This window comes from Pelecanus crispus, chromosome 9 (genome assembly GCF_030463565.1).
Source record: "Pelecanus crispus isolate bPelCri1 chromosome 9, bPelCri1.pri, whole genome shotgun sequence".
Classification (NCBI taxonomy): domain Eukaryota; kingdom Metazoa; phylum Chordata; class Aves; order Pelecaniformes; family Pelecanidae; genus Pelecanus; species Pelecanus crispus.
Window position 1 is genome coordinate 42,467,122 of NC_134651.1, and position 22,314 is coordinate 42,489,435.

At 37.9% G+C, this 22,314-nt stretch overlaps 1 protein-coding gene and 1 non-coding gene across 5 annotated transcripts in view; both read right to left on the reverse strand.

Moving 5' to 3' along the window:
* Positions 1–308: 308 nt before the first annotated feature.
* RC3H2 (ring finger and CCCH-type domains 2) overlaps positions 309–22,314 on the reverse strand; it is a 28,749-nt gene continuing 6,743 nt past the window's right edge. Inside the window, exons 2-21 of one of the 4 annotated variants that reach the window (XM_075715991.1) lie at positions 20,432–20,728; positions 18,880–18,997; positions 18,213–18,446; positions 17,081–17,256; positions 15,654–15,854; positions 15,118–15,250; positions 14,756–14,874; positions 14,276–14,388; positions 13,331–13,639; positions 12,356–12,570; positions 10,941–11,368; positions 10,330–10,500; positions 9,079–9,234; positions 7,470–7,683; positions 7,228–7,312; positions 6,617–6,698; positions 6,079–6,213; positions 5,416–5,523; positions 4,207–4,355; positions 309–3,602 (exon numbers count right to left, since the gene is read on the reverse strand). In XM_075715991.1, coding sequence (XP_075572106.1) covers positions 3,404–3,602; positions 4,207–4,355; positions 5,416–5,523; positions 6,079–6,213; positions 6,617–6,698; positions 7,228–7,312; positions 7,470–7,683; positions 9,079–9,234; positions 10,330–10,500; positions 10,941–11,368; positions 12,356–12,570; positions 13,331–13,639; positions 14,276–14,388; positions 14,756–14,874; positions 15,118–15,250; positions 15,654–15,854; positions 17,081–17,256; positions 18,213–18,446; positions 18,880–18,997; positions 20,432–20,662 — 3,576 coding nt within the window. In that variant the 5' untranslated portion in view covers positions 20,663–20,728 and the 3' untranslated portion in view covers positions 309–3,403. The remainder of the gene's footprint in view (positions 3,603–4,206; positions 4,356–5,415; positions 5,524–6,078; positions 6,214–6,616; positions 6,699–7,227; positions 7,313–7,469; positions 7,684–9,078; positions 9,235–10,329; positions 10,501–10,940; positions 11,369–12,355; positions 12,571–13,330; positions 13,640–14,275; positions 14,389–14,755; positions 14,875–15,117; positions 15,251–15,653; positions 15,855–17,080; positions 17,257–18,212; positions 18,447–18,879; positions 18,998–20,431; positions 20,729–22,314) is intronic. The other 3 variants (XM_075715993.1, XM_075715995.1, XM_075715992.1) reach the window with 3 other exon arrangements.
* LOC142594387 (small nucleolar RNA SNORD90) lies at positions 15,339–15,452 on the reverse strand. Its single transcript, XR_012831381.1, has one exon. It is a non-coding gene; the product is annotated as a small nucleolar RNA SNORD90 (small nucleolar RNA).

A 22,314-nucleotide genomic window follows, 5' to 3' on the forward strand; every position in this document is an offset into this window, starting at 1 on the left:
CAAAATCTGCATAAACACTAAGATTCATTTCTTGTCACCTGTTTACAGGAACAAAGTATCAGTAGCAGGGCAATCACTCTGCTATAAGTATATGTTAAGAATGTACAGATAATTACTTTCTCACACAAGCATTCTCCCAGCACAAGCATTAGTCTCTATTAAGACCTATGTGGGAAATGAGGCAAACCAAGGAACGAATCCAGGTAGTGAGGCAACACAATTAACTTAGCTACTAATAATTCCTGTATCTCTTGCATGTGAAATCCCTGCTGTACCCCTAGTTGGGGGGGGGGGGGGGGGGGAAGAAAAGAAACAAAAACCCAACAAACCAAAACAACCCAAAATGCTTGTCCAAGCAAAGCAAAAGAGCCAATCTCTTTCCCAATCTGCTATGGGCCTTTTTTCTGACAGCACAGGTAAGTCAGGCCAAAACCTAAATGGGAATCACTGCTATTAACACACACGGATTAGTCACTATATCTCAGTGTCAGAAAATAAGCCCTTCCATAGCCCAAAGGCACCTGATTTGCAACTAGACAAATGAATACATACTTGTTTGTATAGGATCAAGGGCTGAAACTTCACCAAAGAAGAAAGGCAGAACTAGGTTCCCACCTGTAGCTTCTCCTTGTCAGGGCACTGGAGGGCATAGTTTCATGGCAAAAACCACACAGTCAGTGTTAAAACCGTAAGACAAAGCTGGCATGCTGTTAAACCCCCCAAATAATTCTTTTGCCTGTCATTCTATATATTAAAAATTCAACTAAAAAACCCTAGCCTCAGTTAAGAACCAACTTTCCATATGAAGTGTATGGTCATCCTAGAGAACTGCTATATCATGGGACCTCCTGCTGCAGACAAGAGTATATAGATACATTTGTTCTTAAATACGCCAATATGGTTGGCAGGAATATGTTAGGCTTATGTAGTTTCACTGGACAAACAGGCAAATGTGTGTAAGCAGCTTATCCCAGTCCCCCTCCAGCAGAGCACAACCAAGTTTTTAAAATTGCAATTTTAAAATTAAAAAGTTAAGGTAAATACACAATCAATTTATGTAGTATATATTCACCCTCAGATCATGCTGAAGATGTTCTGTGGAGTTCTGGTGCACAGAGGGCTCTTTCCCTGAGGGCAAATAAGGACTTCTCAAACCTTTATATTTTCTCTATTTTTGTAACAAAATAGCAATTTAAAATTTAAAAATCTTTTAAAAAAATTACATCACCTTCAACATGGAAGATCTCACTGTTTAAATATCCGTGAAAGAGACATACTTGTTTGCATATCTGTTTTGGAATTACATTGTACAGCAAATAATAGTATCTCAGAAGCATTTCAAAAGTAATATAAATTCATATTTACAGAATGGTCTTGGTATAAAATATACAACAATCATATTTATGTCTAACATTCTAAGTTAAAGTTAACATCAATAGGAAATAAGTTAAGGTGACAAAGGTGGTCTGGTTCTTGTATCCATTCACTTCAAGTCGCAAGTGAAACAAAGCATCAGTCTAACCCTAGCCATGAGGTGGTACAGCAACAGCCAAAGGAAACTAAGGAAAGACTACTTGACTGTTTTTCTACATACATTCCTTTACATTTGAGTATTAAATAGATGTGTAAGATCTTCCATACTGACACGAGAATATCAAAACTAACCCTTGGATTTTCAGGTATATTTACAACATAATTATTTCATGGACAGGTTCATTAGGAGAGATATCAAACACCAATATTTACTTAGTCTAATCAGTAACCCTCAGGGAAATGCCAACCCCCACCCCCCAGAAGCGTGCACAAAACAGTTATCAAAATCTTACCCGACCACATAGCTGTGATTTTGTAAAATAACAACTCAGACGACCAGTAACATGATCCTCTTTAAGCATTTTGCTAGCAGGAAAAGCCCTTACATGCAGTACACCTGGTGAAAGATCAGCTTGGCTTAAAATATTCCAGTACAATTTTCAGAGTAAACAACTTCACAGAAGTTAATAAAAACATAAAAAAAAAAATGTAAAACTCGTCACAAAGAAAAGTAAGAGGACAAACAAGAGAGTAATCATCAGGAGGGAGAGTCCTGCTTTCTTTTCAAAAAAAAAAAAAAGTGGATTTTTAAGCTTCTCAAAAAGAATATGCCCAGGGCTCTAGTTCATGTGTATTTATGAAAACCAATTTTCAGTTGACATGTCTCATGATTCTCAGTCACATCTTAACAGGGCATAAATTCATACACTTTTCAGTACTCTGAAGGTCAGATAATGCTATATTATAGTATTTTCAAGGTCTTTGAAAATAAGTTGCCACTGAACAAGCAGAAATTAAACCTGAATACAAAATTATGATTAACAACATTTAACAAAGGTATCACAACCGCCTTAAATTCCCAATATTTAGTTTAAATTAAAAACAAAACAGTACAAAAAACAGCAATACCATCTTGTTAGTCAGTGCAAACACTACATACAGGGTTTTCAAAGGAAAGCCAAGAGCACCTGATACTTTTTGCCAAGTCATCTGGATTCTATAATCTCCAAGTTGAGAACTATCAATAAGAAAAAAAAAAAAAACAAAACAAAACCAAAATTGCTGTTACATTAGTGCATAACGTCTCAAAATGGTTGAAAATTGTTTCACGTATAACTTGGGGAAATCAATACCTAGTACATTAGCTGGAGGACTTAGGCACTTGGTTTACTTCTGATAACTTTACCTGGACAAGTAGCCTGTGTATGTGTATCTACAGTACTAAAGCAGAAATTGGGGGGGGGAATGGAAACAAAAAGCTGCAGCAAAGCACTGCACCACAGACCTACAAATAACGTAGCAGTGCAAAGCTAATGGTGTGTTAACCCTGTAAAAGTCTCAAGTCCAAATCTCCACCTCTCAGTCTTCAAACAGGAAACAATACTCCATGCAAAGTTCCACAACTAAAGAAAAAGCAGCTGCAACAAGACACAAGTTCTTCTCTCATGAAACAAAATAGAGACAAATAAGTTAGTCTTCCTTTCACTAGATGTATCATCGTAGGATCCTGCTAGTTTAAATAACTGAGTTGTTAGTTTTCTACAGAAGCCATTTTAAACAAGAATGGCTCAGATACCGCACCGGATTGCTACAAACTCATAAAAAGCTGCTTTAAGCTTAAGTAAAACAATGTCCAAATTCCATTCATTTGTGGAAAGTGAACGCCTTACCCTAGTAAAGTAAGTTTTTTTTTTTCTTCAGAATGCTAATGCAAGAGGGGCTTGAAGTATCAAAGAGTCCACAGGAAATGCATGACCCCAATATTATTTTTTTTAAAAAAAATATACATTATATAATATATTATATATATATAAAAAGCTAGTGTAAATGCTTCCATGGTGTGGTCACAAGCTGGAAAGATGAATGCCTTTCAGCTGTTAACCATCCTGCCATTTGCAACAGGCTTTAAAAAGTCATTTTTATCCTCAGACATAATGTGAGCAGTTTTCAAAATGAGGCTGCCAACACTGACTGATGTGCTGATGGACAGGCAGCTTGCATTGCTAACAGATGTTGTGATCGGCTGACTGAAGCAAGAAGTTACGGGCAGGATTGTTTTCTGCTCCTCCCTGAGGAGAAAAATAAGTTACACAAATATTAAACAAGTACATGCACAAGTATCCGGAACTGAATTGTGTGCATTAAATAAATAAACTCATTTTTAGCAACAGGCTAAACATCTTACTATGGAACGGTACGCTCAAGATGTTAAATGCAGTCTGCCTCATTTTCAAAGGCTGCATTACACGTTAAAGACTACAGAACATATAAACCTAAAATAGTGTATTTTAAAAACTACCTCTCTATGGAGATTTGTGCAAACAGTATGACACTCAACCTTTTGAAGTTTTTCTTAGTTTCTGTTAACTATAAAAATACTTTTGCATTTTTTTGCTTACTGAATGTGAAAGGTATTTAACAGCTGTGACACGTTTCAGTATATACGATTACAACAATGCATACGAACAATGGTACCATCCTGTGACTTTCGTATTTGTGACCTAATTCTATTTCTTAACAGGTTCTTCTCACTTCACCATGTATACACAACGCAGACGTCTAATCCAAGTCTGAGTAGGTACGTAGTTCATCCTTAAACAATCATGCTTCAACTATTCTGATGCTGCTGTTTGGCTAACACTGGCAGACACTGCTGTTTTGTCTAACACTCACAGAATCACAAGGTCTTCACCTAAACTTTGTCTCTTCTGTTCCATAGATTCTTTCTGGTGCTGCTTTAGTGGATGCCCATTCTCTACAGTTGTTCCGTTGAGCAGCTGATCATCTTGAGAACTAATACCTAGCTGTATATCCAGAATCTCCTACAGGAGAAAAGGAGAAATGTCCATCAATACTGTTACTACCAGCTTTAAATTTTCCTATTATGTTCTGCTACATAAAGCGGATGGAAAAGGGAGTCTCGTCCTAAGACTCCTTGTTTTTATTTCAACTATTGGAATGCCTACCACATTTGACTATAGAAAAAAAGGAAAAGACAATTATTCAAAGGTGGCAGAGAATGACAACAGTAGTATAAACATCAGTTGCTAAAAAATGGTTTATCGGGTGAGATATGAAAAGAGGCAATAAAGACCATGAGAGCTGTTTCAATAATTAGGGGTAGAGGAAAGGCTAAAGATAAAGGTCCTTCCATTCATGTAACGGTGATTCTCAATTCATACTACGATACTGCATCACATACCACAGGCAGAGCCAACAAAAGCTGTAGCCAGTACTGTAAGCCAGTATTGGAACATATTATGGAATATGTTCCAGATGAGAACCTTAATTTCTTTTAAGCGTATGATACTTTAAAAAAAGGACAATTGATCCTAATGCCTGGAATGAACACCAGAATGTTTTATGACTGCACAGCAAAAGAGGAAATAGCATAGAAGAAACTGGGGCAGATGCACAGAATTACAAGCAAACAATGAAGGAGTAGCAAAAACAAAAGAACACTGGATTACAATCATTTAAATGACTTTACTATTAGAATCAGGCAAGCACAGAGTTTAAATTAAATGGTCACATTTAAGTGTAAACTTCAACGTAAAACATTCTTAACTACAGTTTCAACACTGGAGGGGAAGGGGAAAGGAACGGACTCCCCATCATTACTAACGCTATCGAAAGATAAGGAGCAAAAAGCTGAAAGCTATGACAAAGAACAGAGTGAGCTGGTTTTAACTTTGGTAATATTAACCACCAGGTATCTGAATGAGAAGCATGAGACCCCTACTGTTAAAATAAGCCAAATGTTTGGTATCACTACAAAGACTAAAATCAAAAGGCTTTGCTATCAACAGAAATCTACTAATTGACAAAGAAGTTTTAGAAGGACCCAGCAAGCTCTTTAGACACACAGATTTTTGTACTTACTTCTATTTGTTCACCTTGCCCATCAGGTTCATCTGTATCAAGGGCTGACAGCTCCAATTCAATGTCTCGATCTGGCTTTGTGTCTGCACAGTCTTCAGTATAATCAGTCTGAAAAAACCAATTAATATGTTCTGTAAATATCAAGTTGGCTTTTCACCTGCTTCATACAACACTCAAGTATTAAAATGAAAACAGAAGATGCACTTCTAGGACACAACATTTCTACAATACAAAAGAGCTAGATAGACACAAATAGAACTTCGGGCATAGACAACATAGGATACAAAGCTAGATCTAATCACATTAAAGTACTGAAACAGAGAGACAGAATGTAGAAATTTCTGTAGAGTCCACTGGCAGAATGATCAGATTTATAACAGGTACAAGTACAACAAAGAGTAATGATTGCATGAAAATGGATTGTCACATTCTTCCCATTTTGGGAATGGATGATTGGAGCAGCAGCATAGCAGGTGGACCTACTTGATCTCAGGGAAATAACTGGATGCAACAACAACAGTGACTTAACTTGCACAGAATGTGTTATAATTTATGTTCGGGAATGTTAAAACTAAGTTTTAACTCTTAATTAAAATGCATGCACTTATGTATATACAAAAAAACCTCAAAGATTTGTTTCATCCCAATTACCCCTTTCTTTACCTCACCATTCCTCAAATCAATTTCCTTGCTTAAAAGATTTAAGGTAAGACGACTGCCTTCATCTAGAGAATTCCACTTCTGTTGCATGGCTAGCGCATTCGCCTCTCTCTGAAGTAACAATGAGTTACTTTTGGCCTACGGAAAGAAACGTATCAGTTACTGACAACTACACTTAAACCACGTATTGTCAAATGGCAAAATAAACCAGCTTACAAAAAGAACAGTTCTCTTGCTAGATGAATAACTATGTGTTCCTTTAATGCACAACATTTATTTTGTCCTGCATTTGCTGACATGTATCAAGCCTACCACCTTCTCCCAAAAATGGCCTTACTGATGTCAGTGGGACAGCTCATATTAGCAGTCCTTATGCATCATACTAAATGTCACGGTGCTAGTGTCTAGTTAACCCTTATTGATCATTTTGTCAATTGTACTATTTTCTGTAGGCTACACTAAGAAAATTCATTTAAAATCACTTTACTAAATAATTTTTTTTAAAATTAAAAAGCCCACATGGTATAGTATCTGATCTTACCTGCTGTAATTCAATACTCAGCAGATCTCCAGTGCTGGAATGCTTTCTGTGACCAGACAAATCTGTAACTATGAACCTGTCCCTTTAAGAGAAAGAAGGCAAAACTAGGAATTAAAAACAAGTTGTCTAAATCAAAGGCCCCGTAAACTTCATTAGTCTATCAATGTTAGATTTTTGGACAGAAACTATGTGACTAAGATACTGCACTCTTCACCTTCATTGGGGCTCGCAATACCCCAAGGCATTATATGAAGCGAACATCCTTATTTTACACATGGGTAAGATGTGGCAAGAAAACTTGAGAGAAACTGCTCAAGATGACAGATTCTGACATGACAGCTTGGCAGTACCTGACTCCAATTCTTTGATTAGGTTTCTCGAGGGATACGTCGCTAGTAATTGGGTATTATTAGCTGCATTAAGTATTAAAGACTACACAAGTTTTAACCTAGTTTTTCCAAGGTTTTATGCTGGATAGGAAAAAATCTTTTACTTTAAAATTAAGAATGTCCATTAATAGTTCCAGATTTGTTTTCCCCCACATTCAGGATTTTGAAGAAGAGCAAGCTGTAGAAAATGCTTTTAACAGAACACAGAAAAAAAGTCCATACCGTTCCGCATAACGTGCTGATGAAGTAGAATCTGAGCCATAGGCACTCCATCTTGAGTCAACGGCATTGACATAAGGGACATAATCTGTAACAAATTAAGGTACCGCTCATTATCTTCTCTGTTCTTAAAGTGGGATATACAGGTATTTTAGCACTTTGCATCTTCATTGCTGTAGTAAGCATGAACAGGATGATACGCTCATGATGTATGCTATACTGTCACATGAAGCCTGTACTTGTACCTGATACACTGATGGGCTTAGTAGCACTTCCTTGGGAAGCAGTGGCCTGAATAGGATCTGTCGTGTGATAACCCGTGCGGGATGACCTGGAGATTGCACCCCACTTGGAGATGATCGGTCCATCGCTAAATGGGATTATAGGATCTTCTTCCTTTGCCCTTCTCTGAGTTTCAAATAAATGCACTCTCCTTTTAACATCCCCGCTGTCCAAATCCTACATATTTAGGAGATAGAAGATATATGGACTCATTTGAGGTTATTCAGATTCTTCAGTTGGCCAATAACTTTCCGATTATTGCTGCTGAATACAATGCTGAAAATCTGACCAAACGAGAGAGCAAAGATGGGCCTCAACGATTTAACTATTACCCTTTACTGGCAAACTGACCATAAGAAAGCTATTACCAGTGCTAGAAGAAATAATTTTGCTTTTCCAAGCTTGTTTCCAGGCAGAAAAAGCTCCAGTATGCTTAAAGGTCCTTCAGTGCCCTTTCCTATACTTGAAGGAGGCAGTATCAAAGAAGGCTTGGGATGAGATTTGGTTATGCTCGTTTCACAGAACACAAAGGTAACCTGCTACATTATACAGCAAAAGTCTCCAAAAATCATGAGCTCTTACTCCTCGAAAGGTAAGCTGTATTCCATGATTCATACTACGTATTTTTTGTTCCCTAAAGTCTTTCAGTTAGCTTTTTTCCCCCCTCTCATGGAAATTGGGTGGTGAAAAAATACATTGCATTTTATTTTCACAGATTTGTTGGCATTAAACTGTTTATTAGAGGCAAATGTGCCTTCAACCACGTAAGAGGTGTAGGCTAGGAAAACAGTTCATACAGATTCTCTGTGGTTATCAAGCAGCCAAGATTAAGCTCATGCTGATTATCCTGGGTCCACAGTATTTCAACTTTTCTCTGCGAGCGTATATTGCTCTTGGGCTTAACTTCACAGTAAAGATTTTCTGAAACAATGGCAACGTGACAAATCTTAGGATCCTGAAAAGGCCAGTGATACATTCATACAGGATGGACTACTGCACTTAAGCCAAACAGAAATGTGTTTCTGCAATGGAAACACCTGCTCTGAACTGGCCACAATGACCCTGTATTAACCAGTCAAGCCTGCCGCTGCAACGTATTCTGAGACTATTTTAGATGCCTCAGAAATTGTCAGGATGTATGTGTACACATACACGTTTATATAAAGAACTCTGAAGAGAGACAAACAAAATTAAGAAGTCAAACATTTTTATCCTGCTCCAATAATCAGAGAACAACATTTAAAATTAATGATTTCTTATCAGCTTACAGACCATCTACTCAAAATATTTTCGCTACAAGTTTGATTTACAGAGATCTGTTATGAAAATAGTTGGTTTTGACATCTGAGAATTTTATTCATGGCACTACATTCTGTCACTGAAGTAAATACGTTGTTTATTTACAAAACTGGGAGAAGATATTCCAAATAACTTCAAAAGGGCAGAACTATTTTAAAATACTAAGAAGAGAAGCTATCAACTTTTAAAAAAAAGGCTTGTTTAACCAAACAGAAGACACTTCAGCATGTAAGTATCATTACGCTAATGAGATAACATGCAGAAAACCCCTACCATTAACACGGCATTTGAATTGGCAATCACATCCTTGGGCTCTGAGTCGATAGCATTTATACAAGAGCCAATAGTGCCACAAGACCACGGTGAATAGTGAGAGAGATGGTCTTCCTCAAATTTAGTTCCACTCAAATCACTGACACTCTCTGAGAACTACGGAAAAGGGAATAAATGAGCAGTGAATAATAAAAACAGGGAATTCAGTATTAAAATAAGAAGAGACATTTACTGCTATTTAATTAAATTATCTCAAAAGTCAACCACGGAGTTCTAGCCGTATTCAAGACTTGACTCAGGGACAACATAACCCGTTCAGTCAAATTTTAAACCAGTACAGCTGACAGCTGTCAAAGAAGGGCAAGCTTTGCCACTACAAATAACTGCCTGGTCTGCCAAGATGAGAGACTGAAATCAGTGTCACTGCATTAGTGGCAGGTTTCGTCAGGCAAATACCTACAGTAATTAAATTGAGAGGAAGCCATGCATTTTCCTTTAATGTATAAGCCAGTGGCAGAGGTATGACTCGGAACCCTCGAACCCGGATGAAAAGGACTAAATCCTGATCTACTTTAAATGCACCCATAAGGGACTTCAAGTACCTTACAAGACCTTTTCTGAATAATGACAGTCTAACACCTCAAGTATCATCAATGGAGCTGTCAAACCACAAAGAGTGCTTGGCACAGTGGTTCTCAAACTAGTTTCTTGGATGCATTTAATTTATACGTATAGAAAAAACGCACAAGATTTTTTTTTTTCTTCAAAAGCACACTGTTTCTATTTGTTGAGTTTCCATTCTTGTTTACAGAACTTATCACGTAAGTACACAATGTTCTACCAACGCCTTTTGCCACTTTTAAGGGATATGTCTTCTCTGGGATTTGACAAGCATTTGCAGCTTGGTTCAGTCAACTCATCAAGTCATAATGCTATTTGGAGTATAAAAGGGATGGTCCTTCTTAATGGAAAATAACTGTTGTTCCCTATACAAAAACCTGGAGGTTCACAAAGCTAGTTCAATAAAATTACATTTCCTTTAGCAAGGGTAAATTCAATCACTTCTTAACCTTTTTTCAGCAATCATGTTTAGCATCACCTTAATATTAAATTGAATGCATTCATTGTAAGATACTACTTTCCTTTTGCTAGGAGAACAATAGATGGCGGGTAGGAAATCTTTCCTCGAAATATTAAATGGCATCTTACAGAAAGAGGAAGGGAACATAAAGAAGTTCTTTGGCTTCCCACCTCTGTGCTGAAATCTACACTGAAGAGAGGAGAAGGTGGTGTTGGAGACGGTGTTGCCATAGGAAGGGTTGACGATACCAGAGGAGTTTTCTGCGTGTGGTACTGTGCCCATTGCTCTGGCTTCCGTCTTAATTGCTCATCATAACCAGTCTTCAAATGACCACAAGGCTCCTAGCAATAATAAACATAGAACTGTATATCCTATCATACTCTAACCAGAAGGTAAATACTTGCAGGGGACATGCCTGGACCCCCAAATTCCCTTGGGTCTGTAACCTTCCATTGCTGTTCCTAGAAGAATTTCACAAGCACTTGGGGGAGAAGCTGGCCCATGTATGGCAACTCAAATCTTAAATATGTAATTAATTCAAGCAACATGCATGGGAATTAAAGAGGCAGAGCGGCTCTGGTCCTAATCCAGATTAGAATGGTCTATTTTACAAGCCCATTTAATTAAGGTTAAAAACAAAACAAGAACTTTGTCCAGGTCACATGTCTTGATCACTGTAACCCCAAATAAACAGAAGAGGTCTATGCTAATTATTTACCAACTTTTCAGTAATGACCTTCAGACTTAAGACTACATCCCTCCCTTTCTGGCTCTTACTTACCCTTGGTAAAGGCACAGTCCTCTGTTCGTTTGGAGGTTGACAAGCCACAGAGTAATACCCATCCAAAGAGTTGTATCTCTCACGTAATGATGTCTGATAGACAGATGAGTGCATCACATCCATGGGAGGTAAAGAATTGCTCCTAATAATATCATCTCGTGGGTACATCTGTGGGCGCCAGATGCGCCTGCTGTCATAAACTGGAGCATACATTCCAGAAGGGACAGGAGGAACTGGTCCATACGGCTGCGGAGGAGGAGGTTGGTAAGGAGAATTCAGTCGATCTCGAGGGGGAAATGTACTGTAATGATCGGCATATGGCACGGAAGCAGGTGGGAGGGAGGATTCTGGAACGTTATTGGACCTCACAAAGCGAGGAACACAGGGAGCCACACCAGCTGGTACTGTTGGAGGTGGTGGATAATATCCTTAAAAATTGGAAAAAGGCATATTTAATGTAACCACAAATGACCCAAAATTTTACACCTTCTAAAACCGTAAATAGTGTTGATAAGTACCTTTAGAGAATGAAGAGTCGCACTTTACAAACCTGTACTGACCCTATCATATTTTTGTGGAATACAATTTCATGTATGACAACCATATTTGCAGATGTAGTGCTGACCCTTTACCACCTTGACCCAATTTAGAAAATGGAGTTTCTCTGCCATTACTCCTATGTACTATGGCATAACTATGTAACTGAAAAGACAGCATCTTAAGCACTTCTTTATATAGGAAGTTAAAATAGTTATCTGTAAAGTAAAAAGCTATATCGCTAAAAAAAAAAGTAATTCCAAAGGTCCATAAATAACCATTTCACACTTGACTTATTCTTTTTCCTTTGGAGAGGATTGTCTGAACACCTCTACCTTCTGTTTTAAGAGCTTGTGAATGTCCTGATGCTATAACACCTAATTGTTTGCCTGAATATAAACACGCACACTGCAACCTAAAAAGATGACCAAAACCTTTCAAAAACATTTGAGCAAGCACAAAGATGTGTAAGTCTCACAGTAGGAGCATGCTATGCCTCTAGGTCTGAATCCTGTCTATGGATACCCTCATGGATAGGGCATGAGGTGAGCAAGCCTACATAAATGCAATTAAATGCTAACAAAGGAAAAAGTAGATGAAAGACCTTGAGGTTCAAGTGCTTCTGGATGCTGAAGTACAAGCTGCATAACTACAGCACACAAAAGACAAGAACCACCAACACCGAGAGCAAACTACAGGTCCCTCCCATACTCAGCAATGGACCAGATTAGTATTCCATGAAGTGAAGATTCAGCTGATATTAAAAAAAAAAAAAATTAAAAAATCAACAAAACTGAGATAAAAGTTATTTCTCAGCATTCAGGCTTATCTAGAGAAAAGTTCAGAGCTATTTTTGATTCAGTGCTCATCTCACTCACCTGTCTGCGGGTACTGTGGAACTTCATATGACAGCTGAGTCCTGGGATCTTGGAAATATTGAACATTATCAGAATGTGGAGGGTAGACGGGTACTCTGGGAACAAAGGGGCTGGATTTCGGAGGCACAGAATTAACTTCTGTTCCAATATTAGGAGGACCAGCTGAGGTAGCTGCTGCCTGGCTTACGGGAGTCTTGGGTGGAGAACCAATTTTACTGAAAAGGATTACCAAGAAATCATTAAGCAGATCTTTACTTATTTCAGTTTGTCATCTCTTCACACACACTCCCATGTAATGTGGAAATCTGGGTCATGTCATTTCCTCTGGAATATTATTTTTCACACCCCAAACTGATACTATTATTACATCATCTCAGACTTTCTCCTAAGAGAACTCAAAAGTGGATATAAATGTTTTGGTAGGTACCCAGAAGCTTACATACCACTTGTAAGTGTATTCTGGTAAAGACAAAGGCTTTGAAAAGTTGTTTAGAGGCTCACTGCTTCCTGGAGAAGTATCTAAAAATTTTCAAGGGAAAACCCCAAAACTAGAAGGTTTCAAGGATTATTAAGGGACTACATACTATGTGTACCCTTCTTGGTTTCAGTAAATGTCAAATTTTGAGTGCAAGTTTTTTGTTTTATTTTTATGTAATAACCCAATAGTGACTAACATGCCAGGCGGAGAACAGCAGAATGAAAGATAAAGGGAGAGATTTACCATTTTATCTATATTGCATGGGAGTATTCAACAGCTAAAACAACCGACGCTGGCTCTGACAACTTGAATGCACAAATTTTGTATATCTGTACTGCAGTACAAGATCTTACACAACTCTGCAGCCAGTGAGCACCAGCAACAACTGCAAGCCAGGACCAGAATTCAGTATCTGTTCTTTGCCATCCACAAACTCCATGATGATCTAAAAGCAAAATGTTGTGCTTAGTTATCTTTATGAAAAAAAAGTTACCTACTTTTCAGGTAGTGATTCTGTAGGGGATCCCGAAGCATTCTGGCCATTGGCTCCAGTCTTCCCTCCCTTCTTGGTGTTCTCCAAAGCTCTCAAGGAGGTGTCTGCACAGCGAGGGATCAATTGGGGAACACCGCTTTCTAGATTAGCTATTCCATTAGTACTTGGCACCATCTTCCCTGTTGCTTCAGGGCTTCCTATGACAGAAATTACGTTTCCTGATGTGGTTGAGACGGTGCTATTTACGCCAACTTTATTTAGAAGGGGGAATGTTCTCACTGTTGCACTGATTTTTTTGTTCCTCAAGCGATATCTACAAACACATGTACAAACACACAAAAGACAGACGATTTTAAAAGTTCTTACTGTGCAGTTTAATGTATTTGTAAAACTAGCAGAAGGAAGGGATCAAGAGCAACATGATATCCAAAAATTACAGGACTTTAAACTAGTGCTTATCTTCAGCAATCTGTAAATAGAACGTAAGTGTCTTCCTTGTAACCAAAGATCGTCTCTCCTCTTAGAAGACCCACTTCTGTAGTTCTTTGAAAATAGATTTGGGTCAAAACAGCTTCAAGAATGCATACGTTACATACTATTTAAATAACTGACTTTATTCCTTAATCAATCAAAACGTAATTAACATTGTCTCTCCTGTAGGTGATATAACCAATTCCTGACAAACACTGAGCCTCGACTCGGTTTCAGGAAAGGAAATTTTACTTCATATGGGGTAAAATAAAAAATAAACCTGGAATTAGTTTACAGATACTGCTTTACTGTACCTTCAATTTCACGTAAGGAGTTGTTGCTTTAGGAGATTCACAAATCCTTTTGAAATACTAAGTGTACAGAAGAAAGTTTTCAAAATTCTATGGAGATTGCTTGGATTTAAATTGTGGGGGGTGGGGTGGGGTGGGGGTGGGGGGAAGAAGTCTCCCACACTCACTTTTCAAGCTCTTCCTGAGAATGAGCAAATGTACAGTTTGTTCCTCTTGGACATCCCCCTTGCTGTCGAAGGTCTCGGCACATACTTGTTTTATATTTGCTATTTGGTTGTGGCTTAAAAAAAAAAAACACAAGACATTCCACTTACAAATCTAACACACATTTACATAAAAATAGGCTTAACATCGACACAAACACATCCGTGATATGCTTCTACATTTTACATCTTTAATCAGAAAAGGAAATTTCTTGTTGACGGCCTAAGTACTATGCCATCGTATGGATCTCACTACAGCGAGCTCTGCTGCATTCCATATTCAGAAGCATTAAGTTCTCAAAACCTGAATGCAGTAAGCAACAGTATCATCAGTTATTCCATGGAAAAGGCCACAAATATTTCAAACCAATAGTAATTTTTCAAAGCCGCATCTTTCAGTAAATGTAAATTAAGACGTATAATGCAATAATCTAATACAGTTACCTGTGGAGTTTCATGGCCTTTTCTACTGTAATTCTGAATGAAATCCACCAGCCCATGTACCACAGTCTTTACAGCGACCATTGCATTTTCCAGCTGCTCCCATGTTGGAGATGCTGCATCTAAAATTATTAAAAGCAGGCTTGTCATTCTGTCAACAATTCCAGTAGTATCATAAATAAGAAGCAACTCTTTAGTACTTCAAAACGCCAACTACGAGGACAGAGCTTGGAGAGCCCTGAAGACGAGTTTATGATATACTATGTTAATTAACCGGAATTTTGAAACCAGGAATGAAGGTTATCATCTTACTTTGCTAGATACAAAAAATATCAAGAAATGTTTTAAAAGCTTAATTTACATACCTGGATTTGGATCTATGTTTGCCAGCAGCTCTAAATGAGGCCTCAGCCTGTTTAAGTTTGCCGGATCCCCCGTGCGCTGCAAGACAATTGTCAATTCTTGTACACTCTTTGCAAAAGATTCTGGAGATTGGAGCTGAAAACAAAGTGAGCATTAGTGTGCTGCATCTTACAACTGTGAACTACTAATCTTAAAAAGGTTTTCATTAAACTGGTTCCTAAATACAATATGTAGTGTCTTCAGATGGCATAGAGAGAGTATCAGTGAAGAGAAATTGAATTTCTCAGCTCAGAATCTGCCCTATGAAGCTTCATCATAAGACACAAAAAAGGGAGTTAGACTTAAAACTACTGGAAAACAAAATGTCTTCATATGAAGAATACACTACAGTGTGGAGAAAACCTTCATTCTAGTTTTGACTAATATTTGATATGACTGAAGACAAAAAGTTAACTCAAGCGGTTCTTGGATTTTTATTATAACATTTAATAGTCAAATTTAACCCTACAAAGATACTAAAATCACCCCTTTGACAAACCTTGTCAATAATGGATTGCATGTGGGATTTATGTGCCAAGTCACCATAAAGAAGGGAAGACCATTGTTCTGGTGATATTCGAAGTCCTGCTTCCATGGCAATGTGAACAATTTGGGCATCATGTTCTCTCCGCAAAGCCTCGTAACTCCGAAATTCTTCTTTAAGTTGCATCAGAGAAGAATCTTCATCCCTTTTAGTGACCTAATAAATTGTAACAGTTAAATACTCCTCCTTTAACAGAGAAATCTTCAAGTCCATTAGAAAGAGACAGTTACACAGCACAAATCACAAAAATACTGCTTTTGTGTATTTAGCACACACTTAGTTTTATTCCATGTATTCATCCACTTAGCTAGCAGTGCACAGGCAGAACAGCCAGCTCTTCCAAGTTTTTACAGGATCACAGGTACAAAACTATACCAACTCCACTACCTCCAACTAGGAAAGCAACCAGATTTGTTTAAGTCACAGAAGAGACAGTTAGATATGTAGTAGTTGTTCTAGTAGTTTTTGCTACCCAATATTAAAGGATGACTTATAGAAACAGGAAAGTGTCTAGAAGTGACTAATACAAAGGGAAAAAAAATTAAGATACTGACATTTAAAGAACAGAATATTTAGCTGAGAACCCACTATAAATGAGGTCTCACTATTTTAACATTTAGTTTAGTGATGTTGTGATAATCCTGTTTTTAACAGTGATTCAAAAAGAAAAAGACCCATGGAATTAACTCTTCTCCAGATATAAAGAGTGGGAATATTCAGTTTGAACAACCCACCCCTATATATCAAAAATAAAGGGGCTCTTCAGTGCCAGGTGGCTAGATACAGACAAAAGAAAAAGGAGCGAGAGTGACAAATGTGTTGGAGCACAACGTCGGAGCTCAGGTTGATAGCACTCTCCGTGTATGGTGCCCCCCTCTCATGCCTGCTGTTGGAGCTAGGGAAGCTCCCAGGACTACAGTATTCCAAAAGTTTTCTTTAGAATGCTGGGATTGGATTCTAATCTTTGAGAGCACCCAGGCCAGTCTGGCCATGGCCTACTCTTAGGAATCTAAAGTCAAAAGTGATTAGATTAAAACATTTCCCTTCTTCCTGAAGCAGGCTAGGAGTGCCTACAGGGTCAGGTTTCATGCCTCTTTCAGAGGCAGCAACTTCCAGATGATGGGCAGCAGTTAATGAGGGCAGTAATTTTGGAATCTACTCTGGCTCATTCCACATTCCACATTAGTTCCTTTTGCAGGGAATTTTAAATATCAAACAACTACTTCAGAACAGCTCTAGATAAAATGTTATAGCCTACATTATTTAAATGTGTAGAAACTGAATTTATGTAACATTTTATGGGTGAAAGATACTAATCCTAGGTCAGGTTCTCTGGAGCTGCACTAGTTCACAGTAACAAACTTCAAATATTGATATTTTACCTTAAAGCATGATGCTCTATACAGTAGCTGCACAACATGGCCAATGCTCGTTTTAGAGGCCTGAGGAAATCTTGGTTCTAGCCTTTGTACGACAAAAAGTACCAGAACTTTTCTCGAGAGTGCAGAGCCATCTTCCAGTGCCAGTAATACAAGTTTCAGTGCTTCCTCTTGCATAGCTTTAACACACAAAAATAAAAGACAGGAAGTGAAATATATTGCTAGAAAACAGCAAGGCTATCATATATTAACACCGTTAAGTAGGAGCATCTGAATCACCTTGAACGTAATTCCTTATTACTTTTTATTTCACTAATCGTAAGAAAAATCTTTGTAAACATTAAGAAATTTGCTAGTTTAGAAGAAGCATTTAGAAGCACTCTAAGCACAGCAAACTTAAAGAGCTAAGACTAATTTTCAGTAATAAAACAAATCAGTAGTGCACTTTTTATACTTTTCTCCACTGTGCAGTCTTGTAGCCTTTGTCACTTTGGACATCTCATCAATGCTACACCACAAAACCATATAAAATAAATATGGGAACAGTACAGCAATGCTATCATCAGTTATTGGAACCGAGAGAGGACTACTTCCAGTTTAAACATAATTTCCTTCTCATTTCTGTGCTTGCTTTAGCAACATTCTTAACTAAGAATTTGCTGTTTCTATCAAAGATATAAACAGGTTCATCATAAATTTCACAATTAAGGTATGCTGCAACTAAAGTCAGGCTGATTGTATTTACAGCTAAAGTATGAACAAGAGAGCATTTGCAGTTTCCTATCCAATTCTAATCACAGGCAGCAGTACAACCAGCCTGTGTTACAGGTACACTGCATTACAAACTGTGCAGAAAGCATGCGTATTTACTCTTCTTTGCCATTTTTTTTTTAAAAATACTTCCTCACAATTTTGAGGAACAGTTAATAAGGGGGGGACACCCCAAACTTTAAACCAGCAGATTCTACTACCTTGTAGTGGGCTTTTTTTTTTTTCTCCTTCTTTCTCCCTGGCAAAAAGTTGAAAAACAAAAGTAATTACATCTTCAAACAGAAGAAATTTCCAAAGAATGCTTTTTGTGTTAAGAAAAGGTATAGCTAAATATACTCCATTGCAGATTTTACAGGTACTTTACCTGGTCCTAGAAACTGGCATCCTCGTGCCCTGACAGCAGCCCAGAGATTGGCGGAAAGCTGCTGAGGATTTTGGTGCTGCAAGATCAGTTCTGTAACGGTTCTCTCTCCCAGCGATCGAGCTGCCCTCATAGCTCTAACCCGGCCCTCTTCCTCCACCAGCTGACAATTCACCAGCGTCACAAGCTTCCTTTGCATTGGACGGCTCAGTGCACTCTGATTCAAGCTTGCAACACCTTCAAAGAAAGCGAGAAAAGGCACGCTACTCCTTCTGATCAGATAAATTTATCTGAATAAGACAAACAAGAAATGTCTAACAGTATGTGTCTTTCTCTAGGGCTTAGATACTAGTCACAGGTATCTTCCCTTCTCTTCAGCAACTCTGTGTAATTCACTGTTCTTAAATCAACATCAAACCCATCCTTTGAGGAAAGTTCAGCTTTAGTACAAATTGAGCCCCAAGGAAATATTATTAAATAAAAAAAGAGTATTTTGTCAACTTAAAAAAAAAATGGAGTGTCACAGGTGTGAATAAGCTTTTAAAGACATAAGGGAACATTTATTACAAAAATGAGCGGATTATCCCATTGACGCCTAAAACCAGTGCTGAAAACACAGTGCTGTCAAAAGTAAGCGACATCAAAATTCCACTGTTCAGTAGAGACTCACCTTTTCCTCCACTTAATGGCTTTAAGTAGAGTGCCAAATCCTCAACACATTTCTTTGCTACTTCATAATGTTTGTTCTCTCCTACATTACTCAACTTTACTGTCTGATGATCAGGTACCTAAGAAAATGCAAGGGGGAGGAGGGGGGGAGAAGAATTATATATACCCGGCTGACCTACCCGATATGCCTACGATGGCACCAACATCACTACTATTAATTACATAACACTGCAGATGTACACTGCTTTTTGGAGAAGCAAAAGGCAGGACCCACTCAAGGTATGTAGCATGTAATAAGGAATAACACAAAGGACTCGAGATGAGGATCGTGGCAATGAAAGATTATTTTTGTTAGTACTCAACACATTAAGAACAAAGGTAGGATAGAAAACAATAGCCAAGGTCTAGCGAGAAGGTACTTAAAAGATGAATGAAGATCACAAGATTTGAGAGGATGATCAGTGTACAAGATCAGCATGATTTACTACAGAGGGACAAGGGAAGTTATAAGACAAAATTAACTGGCAAGAAAATATGAAAAAAATCAAATGCAAAGTTAAAAAATAATTTAAGCATAATTTGGGCATGCTGAAATCTTCAAAGAGAAGAACTAGCAAACTTGGTGGGAAAAAACTCAAAAGTAGAGCAACACAGTCAGACAACAAAAATAGAAGGAGTATTAGTCACAATACATTCACTTGTTTGAAAGACATTTCAAGAAGTTAGGAGACCAGGAAAATGAACATTGTAAGATCAAGGCAGTGATTTGACACAAACTTAGAAATAAAAAAAAAATGAAAGGACCATGTGAACTTGAGAAACAAAACCCCTATGACATAGTGTTATTACCGACAGCTGCGTCAAGGCATGTGATAAGACATTAAAAAGCAAAGTAAAAAGCATCTTCTTACTGCATCACCCAGGTGTTATAGCGAGAGTAATATGAAAAAGCGTATGAATCAGCATAAGGTGAACAGATTTATTTAGTCTCCATAAAGCGCAGTACTGATTATATAATCGCTGTTTTGCCACTGCTACAAGACAGCACGGGGAACATTCCTGGCCTGATTAGCCAGTGTCTGAAAACGCAACTGAAAAGCCATCATCATGCACGTTTTTAAAAAAATTGTACACACACACTTCTGAAACTTGGTTAAACAGCTAGCTACTTTCGAACATGTGACATGTAGAAATGAGATTCCTTGCAAGAGTACCACGAACGAGTGCAATCTGCAGGTTCACTTGTCTAGTGACAATTGTGACAGGTAATTGTCCATTTCCTAATCGGTATTTTTCTCCAGTCACAGTTCAAGAGCCTTTTTAAACCAGAACTCAGCTTACAACTACAACATGTTTTCATTCTATGAGAAGAGGATGGTCCTGAAAGTGGCGTAGTTGCTTTTAGAGTACGTATGGACTTCTAAATGTTACGAAGTTACAGTCTTACCATTTTTTAGACTAAAACGAGGGAAAAAGATCAGCACACGCATTGCAACTGGCATGTAAATGGTAATAACACGAAGTGGCAAAACAAAGAGCTGCTTAAATCGTACCTGGGCTCCAACTAACTGGAGGAGTGCAAAGTTTACAGGAAGCACATCGATGTCTGTATTGATGGCAGTCTGGTCGAAAGGACATGCCTTGCGATGAAGCTTGTTCAGGCAGGTCTTACAGACAGTGTGAGAGCAACCTAAGCTGATGGGTTTGTGCACATTCTCATCAAACTCGTTGTAGCAGATTGGGCAGGACAGAAATTCTGTCCACTGAGCTGCCTGCACAGGCATTGTGGAAGCTGGACACTTGTTTAGCAGGCTAGCAGACCATTATTTCACTGTACTATGTTTTGGCAGCTGTAAGTGAATAACAGAGTATTTAAAACATGCTTTCTGCTAATTTAGAATGATTTTTAATTAAAAAACAAACCCCACCATTTCAGTATTTTACAGACTAAAACCAAATCCTTACGTTTAAGTACTCAAAAAAACCCAGCTTTGTGTTAGTTTAATAATTGTACCAAAAAAGGCTCATGAACTGAATTAATGCAGACTACTGTAAGTTGAAGTCGAACCTATTCACAATAAATGGCATTAAAGTTCTTCTCACAAGATTAAATACACCTTTAGCACCGGAAGAGGAAGACGTTTATTGGCACAGAAAACGTAAAGGCATGAACCACAGTAACCATCTCATCTAACCTCAAGTTTTCAAAACCCTGAAAGCACTCCCTGGTTGTAGAATGGGCCTGGGGTGGGGGGAAGACACAGAATTTTTTTTTTTTTTGCCCAGGCGTGGGGGAGAGTTAAAATGTTCTTTCCATTTGAAGTGAAGTAGAGCAATGCCTTCCTTCTGCAGATCTTATTCAGACAATTAGACACCAAACTAAACACAGCTTTACTTTTTTTTTTTTTTAAAAAGACATTTTCTCTTTCTGTAAAAGACAAATCAATTAACAAAAGTTAAGAATCATAAGAAAACACTAAAAAAAATGAGAGCTTGTGTTTTAGTTTTACGATTCTCTTGTGTTACTTCCCCCTTTTCTCCCAAGAACCCACTGGAACTCAAGGGCAGAGATTGCTGTATTCAATTTTGCTTTTCACATCTCTACCTTACACAACAGTACAACTCCACTTCCATGAACTCACAGCAAGAAAGTCTCTGATGTGTTGAAAATACAGGTATTTCGGAGAAAATTTATGATAAAGCAAGCAATAACTTCAGCTGGCTTGCTGTTAAGTATTTTCTCTTGAAACACCTCACTCTGTGCAGTAGTACCATGCAAACTGTTTACATAAATGTATTCCAAAGAAAATATGGATTTATAGAAATTGTTCTGAAAAAACATCCCATCTTACATAACTTGCGTTCTTGAAAAAAAATAACAGGCTGAAGAAGTTCATCGAAACCGTTTACATTCAGGCTTTCATCATGAAGATTTAAATTCACAGCTTCATCTAAGAGCTAAACAGCCCCACCCTTTGCTGCAATGTGCAAGGATGTTGACTTTCTATGCAACCTAGAGACCAGTTAGTTCACTTCAAGGCTACGAAGGAGCTTCTCCTAGCAGCTTGTTAGAAATGCAAATACACCAATGTTTTAATCACACGTTTAACATTCTGGGTGTTTTTTTTCCTTCGATGATGGAAAAAGGGTAATTGTTTTGAGAAAGCCGAGATCTCCCCTCCGTGTTTGAATTCAGTAACTCTTTACTGCAATTCCATTGTTGGCTGTGCTACAGTTTAATTAATGCTAAAGTATTGGACCATTGAAATAATTACTAGCACACCAAATAGACTCTATCTGTGGATGTATTTTATGTTAATTATGACCATCTGTTTAGAAATCCTATTTAGTACTATGAACATTCAGTGCCCTTTAAGTAACAGGATACTTGTACAAGATGTCCTTATCTCAGTGAGCTTTTCAATATTATGTAGCG